At 40.9% G+C, this 13,837-nt stretch overlaps 1 protein-coding gene across 1 annotated transcript in view; it reads left to right on the top strand.

Annotated features, from left to right (window-relative positions):
• Positions 1-13,837, top strand: part of cacng2b (calcium channel, voltage-dependent, gamma subunit 2b) — a 66,350-nt gene that overhangs the window by 51,272 nt on the left and 1,241 nt on the right. Inside the window, exons 3-4 of the mRNA XM_032535528.1 lie at positions 9,693-9,833; positions 12,832-13,837. The exon at positions 12,832-13,837 is cut by the window's right edge and continues 1,241 nt beyond it. Coding sequence (XP_032391419.1) covers positions 9,693-9,833; positions 12,832-13,355 — 665 coding nt within the window. The 3' untranslated portion in view covers positions 13,356-13,837. The remainder of the gene's footprint in view (positions 1-9,692; positions 9,834-12,831) is intronic.

Genomic DNA, 13,837 nt, shown 5'->3' with positions numbered 1-13,837 from the left:
CGTGGTTATGTAAGGCCTTCCTCCTGCAGCACTACTATCAGCAGCAGCCGCCACCCTATTCCTTCACTACAACATAATATAGAGGACGAGGCTTACACTTACCATGTTGGTGTACCCATTTGAACCAAATAGGAGAATCATCTGAATGTCATTCATAAATATATCTACATGTGTCAAAATATCTAATATTCCAGTTCATCCAAGCATGTTATCAACTCTGATCCTACGTCAAAATCACAGCGGGAGAAAACAATTTTGGAAATCAGTAGTGTATTGGTGTGAATGTATGTCATTAAATCCCTTTTATTTATTTATATTAAATTAGCTTTTCATTGATTCTATCAATCTATCACCTAGTTGGCTACAGAATGGGTTTTTGTCAGTGTAGTATAAGTGGAAATTCTGTAAATTAGTCTTTGAACCATATAAACAGTTAAACTTTTTTTATTTAGTTTTTGTGAATTTAGATTTGTTCTTACTGTCATACCTGGCGAATAAAGCTGATTCTGATTCTGCATTAGTATCATATTGTGACTGTTTTTGACTGTGACTGCTTGTTAGTTAACAATGCATCATGCTTCTACCGGTGTTCATGCTTTCTCTCTTTTGGGCTCTTTGTAAGTCAACCCCTTTTTGGATTGGGTCTATTTTTCCTCTGGTGGGTGTATGCATGTGGGCTTTGGCTAGGTTTTCTATGACTCCATTTGGGATGGGCTCCAAAAATGAAGTAGTAAAAAAAGACATTTATTTAAAGATTATGTCACACAATTATTTGTCTTCTTTTGGAGGCCAATGGGAGCATTTGGGAGTAGAAAGTTTTATTTTGCAAGACTTTGTACAAAAATAGGCATGAGAAAAAAAATTACAAACTGAAGGTGCATGATTACATGGTACATTTATAAAAACACATTTAACACCTAATTGGAATAGGCATCTTACAGTAACAGGTGACAGGTAGTCAGTCTGATGAATGCTTGCTTCTCCCGTCTATTAATACTGTTTCTTATCATGATCATAGACTGACCAGGTAAACGAAGAATGTTAAGATAGAACAAGTTTACTGAAACACAAATTGTGTTTCATGACACAGTAAGGGAAAGATCAACCTCTTGGTTAATATGTTAAAAACCAACGTTGACTGTTATCAGGTGTGTTAGCTAACGCACTAACTAACTAAATTTACAAGCGGGTGAAAAAAAAGATGATAGGAGGACATAACTTGCACCTCAGCCTGCTGAGACTCTGTGATGTCCTACATAAGCCAGTTTTTGATGTACAGTCTAATGTCCAACATATCTCTTGCACTGTTGTCCTTGAAACCTGGACTGGTAATTGTTTTATCGTAGAGTTATTGGATGTAACTAGGGAGTCTGTCCCTCGGTGTCACCAAGATGTATGATGTACAGTCACAGTACTCACAAACCAAATAATTCCGATTACAATTAATTACATTATTTTCTTGCAGCACAATTCTGCTCATGCAAAAATTAGATGAAATAGGAAGTGTGTATGTGTGGGTTACGACTGAGAAGAAGTCATGGTTATGTTTTTGATACGCATTAAAGTGCATTTTAGGCTTGATAACAAAGAAACTATGTGTATTTGCAGTTTAATTGAAATAATGGAAACTGTACAGTTTGTTCTTGCTAAGGGTGTGTATAAGACATCATGTGTATGGTAGGTGTGTGTGTGTGTGTGTGTGTGTGTGTGTGTGTATTTTGTACAGAATAAATTTAGGACATTACAGAATCTGTGTGTGGCAGGGTTAGATAAAAGGGTGTGAAGTATAACACAGTGTGTGTGTGTGGTGTGTGTGTGTGTGTGTGTGTGTGTGTGTGTGTGTGTGTGTGTGTGTGCGTGTGTGTTTGTGCCTGTGTGCGTGTCTGTGTGTTGTATAATGCGTGGAGCCGTTGAATGGGATTAGATATGGCTAACAGCTCAGCTCTGGCCCTAACTGGCTTGAACGAGGCACAGTCATAGAAACACACACTTTACACACACTTCTATATTCGTGAGGAACCCAGCTCCAACCATCACAACAACTACCTAATCTAAACCCTAACTAGTGGTGGAAGAAGAAACCAGACCCTTCATTTAACTGTACCTTGTGGAATATTCAACAACTAAAGGAGCAATGAAGCAATGCTTTTAGGATGGGTGAAGTGGAACATGTACGTTGAAGAGGATGTGGGTGTGAGGCCGGAAATGTTCCTGCCAACAGCTATTCCAGTGATTGACAGTTGGTGGCAGTATCATAGGCCAGAAATACGCCAGGAAACCGAAATGCGTCAGCAAAAGGTGGGAAAGAGAAAGCAAATATGTGAATTAAAGATATTTCACAAGGAAAGGAACTAAACATGTTTGCCAGACATCAACGATACACACTGTTTTTATTTGCTTCTAAAAATGAAGGGAGTAGAAGTATAATATGTTTTTAAATTCATGCCTCAAAATTAAGACAACATGCCTTAAGAATGATATTCAAGATAATGCATTTAGTTACATTACACAAGTTGAGGACTGTCCAAAATGTCCTCGTTCGTAAGGTCCAAAACTTGGTCCTCACAATGCTAGAAACACAAGAAAACACACACTCACAGAGTCCGAATTTGCTCTGAACACGCTGAAGTGGAAGCAGTGCGCAGTCTTGCCTATAATTAGACCGCTGGATCCTCGTATATAATGCTAATACTCTGGATTGGAATGCTAGGAGACACGTGTTGTCACCCACTGATGACGTCATCCGACCGGCTGATGTCACCGCAGCTATTTTTGGTAGCCGAGTTGTGACATGGAGGCATATCACGGTTAACAGGAGTAATACGGCATGATAATGACTGGCAGGCTGCGCAAGCACCCTGGTGTGCGTACAGCATTAATACAAAAACACACACACACACTTACACGGACACGTGCAAATACACATCTGTCCAGTGGTGTGTGTTTTCACAATCAGAGTTTTTTCTTCCCTCTTTATGAGGTCTGTTCCTTTTCTGAAAAATATTCTACTGGTGAGCATGTCTGTCAGCTTTACATGGACACACACAAACACACACACACACACAATTCCCCTGGAGCTGTTTTGCCAAGTTCCCACTTCCACATGTTCTTTGCTGCTGGATTCTCCCACGTGGGCAAAAACGTGTGTGTGTGTGTGTGTTTGTGTGTGTGTGTGTGTGTGTGTGTGTGTGTGTGTGTGTGTGCGAAGCAGATCGTTCCTGCGTGGGGGTATACAGTGTGTATGGGAAACACCCCATTTGGAGCTTGAGAGTGAGCAAGTAAGTGTGTGGGAGGCTGACGATAAGCGTGTTCACTTTGTAGCTTGTTGGGCTGGTGTGTGTGTGTAAGAGTAATGGGGGGGGGGGGGGGGGGGGTTGCTGCACTGTACTGTAGTTTCTGTGTACATACTCTAAAATCTGTGGTGTGTGTGTGTGTGTGTGTGTGTGTGTTGTGTGTGTGTGTGTGTGTGTGTGTGTGTGGTGTGTGTGTGTGTGTGTTGTGTGGGACGTGCGTGTGCGTGCGTGCCTGTGTGCGAACCCAGGGATCTCCCATGGTGGTGTCCGCCCCCGCCTCTATAATTCAGCCACAATTACAAGGCTCTCCTCTGCCGCAGCTAATGAAACCATAAGTCAGCCAGAAATACACACACACACACACACACACACACAAGCAACCATATAAACACACACCACTGCAGCAGAACCAACCAAGTGGTGGGTGAAATGAAGGGAGGTGAAAGTGTAACAGAGAGAATGAAAAAGAAAATAGGTTTGAGAGATGGAGGAACTTTGTTTTTCAGAGGGGAAAACACATGTTTTGTGTGTGTGTGTGTGTGTGTGTGTGTGCCTTCTGTCTGTGTATTATATCAGAGCCATGATGCACAGTACATATTGACTCACATGGTACAAGGATGACAGGAACGTCAAACAAAGTGTTGTTGAGATTCAACAGGAAATGCAGGTTGTGGCATGTGTGATAAAATGTCACACAGCTGATGATCAGTTATGTTTAAGATGACCTGTAAGGCCTTTTATTGGAATATCACTAGCAGTCTAATAGTCCTTATCATCAATATTCTGTACTCCCTCCTCTGGACAACTGTTCCAATGTGTACAAGAATTATATTAAGCCTTCCTAACTCTCTTCTAATTTAAATTACCATCAGTAAAATAATAACCCTCCACCACCTCATGGTCCAACAGGGAAACATTACAACAATATTACATATCACTTACATAAAGATAATTAGCAGACAGTTGACCGGTCCAGGGTGTATCCCGATTCTTTTCCAATACGAGCCGGGGTAAGTAAGTAAGTATAGATTATGGTTGGATTGATGGATGCAGATAATCAACTGCTGATGCATTTTGTGCTCGTTTATTGCTTTGAATTTCATCATCATACTCTAATACAACCGAGCAAAGAGATCTTTAATTGCGTTATCGAAACAATGGTGTGAACTATAATTGTGCTTATCTAGCATATAGCAATAATAGTTTTGGGGAATAGTCCTGACTTGATACTGCAGTGGTTTAGCAGTGACCATTTTCATGGATTAAGAAACACAACCTGTAAATGGATTTGGCACATACAGTGACGGAGGTACCCACGAGTTAGCACATCTTCACCCTTCTGAATATACCTGTGATCAAATGAACTCTAAAGTGCATCACACACTGGCCATAAAAGCATAGTTTGACTGGCATCCATTGGTGTCAGTATCACACGCCAGATGTGTCAAACAGACAGAAGAAGTGGTCAAGGTACAGTCGCCAAGATGTGCTGAAGATACATGTAAATGATGTAAATGTCTCTGCAAACCTAGTGAAGGGTGGGAATGGTTGATCCAACTCCAATTAAGAGGTTTTGAAACAAAGAAGAAAAAAACATACAAGTCGTACGCAAAGTAGAGCTGAAGATCTTTTTCCCCGAACCCGACGGGAAATTACTCGTTCTCGACAAAAGGCAAAAGAACTGTGTGCACATTTGAATAATGTTGGCTGTAAAAGGGGTTCGGGCTTTTAAAAAGTTGTCAATCAAAGCCAAAGGTTTGGTTACACCTTCTCAGTCAATGCGATTACTTTATTTTCATGACTATTTACACTTCTCACTGAAGGCATCAAAACTATGAATGAACACATGTGGAATTATGTACTTAACAACAAAGTGTGAAATAACTCTTAAATAGGTCTTCTATTTCAGATTCCATATGTGTTCATTCATAGGTTTGATTCCTTTAGTGAGAATCTACAATGTAAATAGTTGTGAAACTAAAAAAAACGCATTGAATGAGAAGGTCTAACCAAACTTTTGGCCTGTACTGGATGTACATATATATATATATATATATATATATATATATATATATATATATATATATATATATATATATATATATATATATATATATATATATATATACATATATATATATATTACATGCAGTATATTCTATTTCATTCGGCCCGACCACACAGTGTAGAAAATAACCTGGACTCTCCTCTGTAAAGCGACCCATAATTTATAGTTAATTTATGAGCTATCCACATAATTTAACAAAAAAAGCGTTGAGAGGGTTTTGTGTAGATCACAACAACAGGGGGCCAATCAGGAGTTGTTGGGTGCACTATAGCTTGGCTTGGGTTATTTTGAGATTTAGTGATACTGTGGGCTATATAACAGCAATAATGAGCAAAGTTTTAGAACAGGCTAAGACAACAATAAATAGCAGTACTAATCTCCAGGAACAATGTTTTACTTGCGAAATGATGTTGTATGATGAGGCAGGACAGCCCGAAGTTTACAACTTCCACAACCAGGAAGTCAGAGGCTCAATCCCCGCGGCAGCCTCGAGCATCCTCGACAAAGACACTAAAAACACACTGCGGGCATCTTCTCACACTGCTGAGGCTCGCTCCCTTTCAACACACCCTCTCTCTCTCTCTCTGTCTCTATGCTGGGATGTGCTTGGTGCCAGGGTGCGCCTGAAGGCCAGCGCATTTTGGTTAAAAATTCTTCCTCTTAAACTCCCTGCCTTCAGCTTAAAGCGCAAGTGCAGAGAGAGAGAGAGAGAGAGAGAGAGAGAGAGAGAGAGAGAGAGATCGAGAAAGAAGATTGCTTGAGGCAAAGCAGCTTCACAGTGAACTGAGGGCCCGCAGTCTTCTTGCTTCTCCTCTTGTCTCGTCTTCTTTTTCTTCTTCTGCTTTCAGTACTTTGTTTTATTCCTATTGTGTTCTTTTTCCTTTCCACTTCTATCCCACTATTCCGCTGTATTTTTTGTCATTTTTAGCTTCTACACCACAGTTGCCTTTTTCTTTAATGATGGCTGAAGTCTTAACAGTCACTGTTGGGCTAACTTCTAAAAGTCAATGCATTTTTTTCATCTGTAATTAAAAAAATAAATAAATTAAAACCTGTCACTGGGATCAATCGCTACCCTTAAAAGGAACGAGTTTCCAATACAGCACTTGGGATCAGACCTCGAAGCCTTTGTGACCTAAACTTCATTAAGCAATGATTCTTTTAGGAGCATACAAAAGACTACAGCTCCCACGGAGTTGCTGAACAAAAAGGAGAAGCCTTTTTTTGTCTTACTTTTCTCTGAAATCGAGGACACTATGAACTTCGAGTGGCCACTATGCAGCGGTGGAACGTTACTAAGTACATTACTTGAGTACAAATTTGAGGTGCTTGTACTTGTAATTAAGTCTTTTCCTTTAATGCCCCTTTCTACTTCTACTGCGCTTCATTTCAGAGAGAAATGTTGTACTTTTGACTCCACTTTCTTAATCTGACAGCTTTAGTTACAAGTTACTTAACAAATTAAGATTTTTGAAGACAAAACACATGTTTAATCACAAATTAAACTACCCAACAATAGAACAGCCTACACATACAGCTGAAATGATCAGACCACTAACCACAGAACCATTTGGATCGTTTCGGAGGATTTTTCTGCATTGAGTACATTTTCCTGATGAATGTTGCATGCTTTTACTTAACATTTTCAATGCAAGTATTTTTACAGTGTGGTATTAGTACTTTTACTTGACTAAGGATCTGGCTGGTTCTTTCACCACCGCCACTATGCAACTGTTGTCATTGTAAACTGCACATGCTGTGTGCTGAAATGCAAAGCTTGTGGTGCAACAACAGTAAATAAAGAAATGGTCAATGAAAATCTGATAACAAAATACAACCTTGTTGCAATGTATTATGTGCTGGATAGAGTATGCTCTGTGTGTGTCTCTTACCATTGTAGAGAATCCCATCCAGCTGTGTTAACCTCCAGTGAGTGATTAATCGAGTGTAGTACAGGTGTATGTGTGTGTACTCCTGCCGCAGGAGGCGTTTCTGCTTACTCCGGGAAAAAGAGACGTGTATCTTTGTGTGTGCGTAGAGTATGTGGTTGGTGTGAGGGGCTTAGCACCTTGAAGAGAATTTACCTTGACAGCAGATGTCAATGAGCAGAGGAGATGGGGTTAAAACACACATGATGGCGGAGGAGGACGGAGGAGGAGGAGGAGGAGGTGGTGCAATGCCAACTCGGAGGTCACCTTAATATTTGATCTGCTTCAGTGAATGGAACCATCACCGTATGGCCATATTGCAGAAAGATAGAGAAACAGGGATGTAAAGAAGAAAATAAGATTTACCCTCCTGTTGTCCACGGGGTAAAATTGACCCGTTTACAAAAGAATTATAGATCAGAACTATATATGACCACAGAACGTTAAAAAAAAGTTACAAATGTTGTAAAAAGCTTAAAAAACGCAGGGAAAATTCAAGAATTATTTTTTAAAACGCTGAAAAAAGTGACCAAACAAAACAGGAAAGGTGAGAAAAAAAATTGGTAAATGTGAGAAAAAAAATGACAAATTACAAAAACATAATAAAAGTGACAAAAAAAAATTGGTAAATGTGAGAAAAAAAATGACAAATTACAAAAAGATTATAAAAGTGACAAAAAAAATTGGAAAAAAATGTTGAGAAAAGTGTAGGAAAAAAAACATCAAGATGTCAAAATTTCAGCCCAGAAAAACACAAAGTTGCAGGTTGATGGGAAGACAACACAAGGGTTAAAAAAAGGAAAAGACAGAAAGGAAAGGAAAAAAAGAGACGGGGAGTTACCGTGGAAGGCTTGTTTCTTGGGGACGGTTTTGTCGTCATCACTTAGAAATCCTCAATCACACTACGCACTATAGCTTTAAGTTTTATTTTGCTTGTTTGGGCCATTTTAATAACTTATGATACTACTCTGGGAATTCATCCTTACTAGGGACAGGCCGATTATCGGCAAAAGTAAGCTCAATTACCCAAAAATAAAAACGGTATCAGCCTGAAAACTGCCATAAGTTCAGGAATGTGACATTGGTCGCCTCAGGAATCCGATCGAGCACCTGGACGGCGGCAGCACCATGACAACCCTGCGGCCAATCAGCAAATCAGCCACGCAGAGGGCAAACAGCCGATGGACAGACTGATAGGGGAGGGGAAAGAAGACGGAGACGGACGGACAGTTAGAGAGATGGAGTGATAGAGCGATGGAGGAGGGGCTGATAGAAGGAGACGGGCACACAGCACAGTGGAGACCAGATCTTTGATACAGATAGAAAAGGAAGACGCAGTCTCGGGAACAATGCTAATGAGAAGAAAAGTGGGTCTACCACCAGTATTACCAATGATCTGGTGATCTATCTGGTAAATTGTTTTAACCCTTGTTTGGTATTCGGGTCAAATTGACCCATTTCAAATTTTTACAAGATGAAAAATGGTACAGTTTTTCTACCTGAAAATCAAGGGCCTTACCTTATTTTCTGTGATAAACATGTATTCCTGACTCCATTCAGAAAATTATTCTGGAAATGACCACTTATGTCATTTCCATTGTGGATTTTTAACATGAATTATTAAACGAACCACACTTCCATTTTTAACTGTGTGCTAGTAGAGACTGATTGCATTCCCTAAACATAGAGGTTATCTCAATCGTTTGAAATTGAGATAAAGACAATTATTTGTTAATAGATAATGAAGAAAATTTTTATTTCAGAATTGTTTTTAAAACCCCAAATAAGTCACGGGTCAATTTGACCCGAGGGATACGAGAGGGTCTCGGAAGTGAAGACAACACAAGGGTTAAAATGCCGTCTGTTGTTTTTAGCCTGTCTTTTTCGATGTTATGTGAAATTTATGGTGTCTAAATTTGTACCATTTACATTATTAAGAAAGTTTAATGAAAAAAGAAAGAAAAGTAAGAGAAGACTCAGAGAAACAAAAGTTGGAAAAAATGTAAATATCAATAAAATGGTCAGCAGTAACATGGTCAATTGTCAAAAAATAAAAACAAACAAGCAATACATATAGTATCAGTGATATAATCATTTAAAAATCAAATATTCTGCACTGTATTACACAGCACTCATACTTCTTCTATAGTATTATGGCCTGCTATTGTACTTCAAGGTGGTAGCTTGACTTCCAAACTCTAACATACCTGGGAGCAATGTATTACTTTTAATTTAAAGGTCTTTCATGCATGTCAATAACCAGTTGGTAATTCACACTATTTGTAATAATTGGTATATATTTAGCATGTGTCCGGTGGTGACAACTATGACAAAGACATTTATTTTTCTTTCTTGATGTGTGTGTGTGTGTGTGTGTGTGTGTGTGTGTGTGTGTGTGTCCAGGCGCTGTACGAGCCTCCAGTATCTTCCCCATCCTGAGTGTGATCCTGCTCTTCATGGGGGGGCTGTGCATCGCCGCCAGCGAGTTCTACAAGTCACGCCACAACATCATCCTCAGCGCCGGCATCCTCTTCGTCTCCGCAGGTACGAAGGGAAGGAGAGGAAGGAGGCAAGGAGGGGTGAGAGACGAAGAGAGTGGGAATGGATGGTCGAATAAGCAGGAGGTGTTAAGGAGAAAGTGTGTGTGTGTATGTGGGGGGGGGGGAGGAGGACGAAACAGAGGATCCATATGGATGAAAGGCATGACGAATGGATGCGGGGGGGGGGGGGGGGAAAGCATTACTTTAGGAAAAAAATGATGGAAGGCATCTTCAGAAAATCAATTTTCTTTTGCAATCAACATACATTTTTCATTGGGTACTGTCACATGGACGGATGGAAACGGATACAGAATTGGACGGATGACAACGCAAAGACGTTACCCTCAAACTTTCAATCATTGATTTTTGGGCCATTTGAGGGCAGTGCAACAAGCTGTAACAAGACATATTGGCTTTCACTTCATAAAGTTGATAGGAATAACGTTAGCGAACAGTGGCTTAGTTTTCATATTGCATCGTCATGGAGCAAGATAAGCATTCATTTGGCGTCATGTCTCTGGCAACCAAAGATGATTGTTAACCCGATGTTTACACTTCTTTCAGCGTTGTCTCTAAAAACTCCTGAGGGCATCATCTTTCATTTAGCTAACTGTTCCATGGGTGTTCACAAGTTAGTCATGCTCACTTTTGATTGGTGCGGGGCAGGTAGTGCACTGAGAGCCTTTAACTGACTAAGACAGCCGTCTACTGTGACCAAAAACACCAGTAGTAGAGTGTTGAAAGTCAAAAACAGTAAAGTTCCAGGTCATAAAATCAAATAAAATAAAATGCTCTGTGATATTTACCTCCACCATGGGCGTTATATTTCCAGTTTGTCAGCAGGATTAGGGAAAAACTAGTCCAATTGTCATTGAAACTCTGTGTGTACCACGGATTAAGGAAGAACCCACAAAGCTTTGGAATGAATCTGAATCAAAAGGGTGGATACACAAATTATTTTTCACTTTTGTTAACAATGCAAGATGAGGCACAGCCTTGGTGGAGGTCTGCGCTGTCTGAGTGCCCTTCTAGTTATAGTTTGTTCGACTTTTACAAGCAGCCCCTTTCACATCCCACACAGTCATTTGATCAATTGTTAATATAGAAATATCAATTAGTTTGGATACATGATTGGGATCCGCTCCAATATTTCTTTCTTGGCCCATGCTTTATCCTTATACCAAGTTTTGCAAGTTTTATGGAAATCGGGACAGAAGTTCTTTTCCATAATCCTGCTGACAAACAAAGCAAACTGAAGAGATAGCTTCATGGCGGAGGTAATAAAGCTGCAGTTAAAAACAAACAAAAACAGACATTTTCTTTTCCCATTTGACTGACTAGAGACTCTGACTGGAGCCATTCCTTTATTAAAAAAAAAATCTGGACATTATCATTCACCAGTGTATGAAAGAAAATAAAAAAAACACCCAATATGAAGAGGCAAAGGTGAGGAAAACACTGCTGAAAGCACAGTATCAGGACATTTGAAAAAGACAAAAATCCTGTTTTGGAGACAACAGAAGCTACGATGGCGCTCGCTGACCACTCAACATGTGTGTGGCACACAGCAATCGCCTCAGGACAGAGTTAGGGAGACAAAGATAGCGCAGGTTTTCATTTTGCCAGAGCATTTTTGTGTTTTTCTGCATGCGTGCATGTGTGCGTTTGTACTCTGGTTCTAGGCCATGGCGTACTGTGCTGTGCTAGATAACTAGTTCCCCTCCAAGTCAGAAGTGAGAGATGCAGTTCTCTCTGTTTCTCTCTCCTTTTCACTGTCTGTGTCTGTCTCTCTCGCCCTGTTGCTAGGCTAAGAGAAGGCCACTGGGATTACACTCTAAAAATAAGGTGTCCCTGATACTCTTCTGCTCTGATCCTTCTCAATCAGGCCCTCGCAGCCCGTCCACCTCAGTCTGCTTTTCTGTCTCTTTAAACTGTATTTGTTTCCCTGTTTATCTGCATATTTGTCCTTTTGTCTGACTGTCCGTGTGTCTATTTCTGGCTACACACAGCCAGAGTAATTATGTATGACACAAGTGATAGATGATCAAAAATGGGGGAGGGAGATGGAGAGAACAGGTAGACAGCAGAGAGGCAGATGAGAAAGATGAGAAAGATTGGCATCGAATTGGAACATTGTTGGAGGGGAGGGAAGGCTGGGAAGAACGGACTACAGAGATACAGAGAAAGATATTCAAATATAATATAAGAAATAAATGTAAGGCTGAATGTGCCCCAGTTTGCATCTCAAAGAGGGAGAAGGAGCTGTGGGAAATCAAAAAGAATGAGGGAGAGAGAGAGAGAGAGAGAGAGAGAGAGAGAAAGAGAAAGCTATGGTGGCCGCCAACATTAGAAATTGTGTACTCTGTCAACTACAACATATTCTATTCACATTACTTACATTACTTACTTAATTTATTTGAAGAAGATTTCAGTTCTCTATGTCCATCGTCCATCAGCTGTCTTCCTCTTCTCTGTCCAACAGCTATTTGGCCACTTGACTTGCTGGACAATAAAAACTTGACCGTAAACAAGAAGCATGCAAGGATCATTTATACAGAAAAATGTCAATTGATAATATCAAGTGTTGTTATAACTTATGATCATAGTGGGACTGCAGCTGTTCCATTTTTGATAATGGAATCATCAATGAATTATTATTTTTGGACACACAAAAAATAAAAATAAGTCCGAAAAATATGACCTGTTTTAAAATAAAAAAAAGCTTTTTCATGAGTTTTCTGTAAAGAATTAGTCAGGCCGCTTTACGGGAAACATGATAACTTGATTTTAGTACAAATGTAAATGCCAAAGACGCTAGCAGTGAAAGCTGAGAGGATGACTTTTTACCCTTGGATTCTATTTTTTTTTTATTATTATTATTAGCTGACAATGATAATAACTGTGATTTTGATTTTGGTTGGTTAGTGTGTGGGCCTATTTGAGTAACAGTTTGGCTGTATTTTAGTTACGATCTAATCCAGTTCCCTCATCCTCTGTCCCAGGCCTGAGCAACATCATAGGAATCATTGTGTACATATCAGCCAACGCCGGGGACCCTTCCAAGAGTGACTCCAAGAAGAACAGCTACTCCTACGGCTGGTCCTTCTACTTCGGCGCCCTCTCCTTCATCATGGCCGAAATGGTGGGTGTTCTGGCCGTGCACATGTTCATCGACCGCCATCGGGAGTTGCGAGTGGGGGCGCGAGCCGCCGACTACCTCCAAGGTGCTGCCATCACGCGCATCCCCAGCTACCGCTACCGCTATCGACGCCGCTCACGCTCTTCGTCCCGGTCCACGGATCCCTCGCACTCCCGCGAGGCGTCGCCCGTGGGCCTGAAGGCCTTCGGGACGCTGCCCTCCACCGAGCTGTCCATGTACACGCTGCCCAAGGGTCAAACGGGCACCCCGACAGCCACCTATAACTCCACGGAGAGGGACCACAACTTCCTCCAGGTCCACAACTGTATCCAGAAGGACCTGAAAGACTCAGGCGGCACTGCCAATCGACGCACCACACCTGTATGAAACTAATGCGAGGGACCTCAGACGATAAAAATAAAAAAATCAGAGGGAATTCGGGGGGAGGCGGCAAAAGACGGATAATGGTGTAAAAAAAAGGGGAGAAGGGGGCTTTAAAGGATACATGGAGCGAGGGGAGAGAGTTCTGAGCGCTCCACAGCACCTCAGACGATCACCGAGTTTCTGTTTAAAAAAAAAAGGAAACAGAAAAAAAATGCGTAAAAAAAGAAACATGCATGATTTTCCCATCTATCATTGTTTAACAATGTTTTGAACATGTTTGTAAAGGTATGAGGGGGAGAGTGGGGAAAGAGGAGTTTTGGGGGGGGAGGAGGGGTTGTCTGTCTCGGGGCTGTGGAACCAGTAAGTGGTGGGTTGGGCCAGACTGCCCGTTTAAAGGTGAGCTTTATATTTTTTACTCTTCCTCAGTCTGATGGAAAGGGCGCGTTAGTTGACCCCCCTCGGCCCCGCCTATGATCCCGCCCTCG

The sequence above is a fragment of the Etheostoma spectabile genome, chromosome 2 (genome assembly GCF_008692095.1).
Source record: "Etheostoma spectabile isolate EspeVRDwgs_2016 chromosome 2, UIUC_Espe_1.0, whole genome shotgun sequence".
In the NCBI taxonomy this organism is placed as follows: domain Eukaryota; kingdom Metazoa; phylum Chordata; class Actinopteri; order Perciformes; family Percidae; genus Etheostoma; species Etheostoma spectabile.
This window is presented reverse-complemented; position numbering and strand designations above follow the sequence as displayed.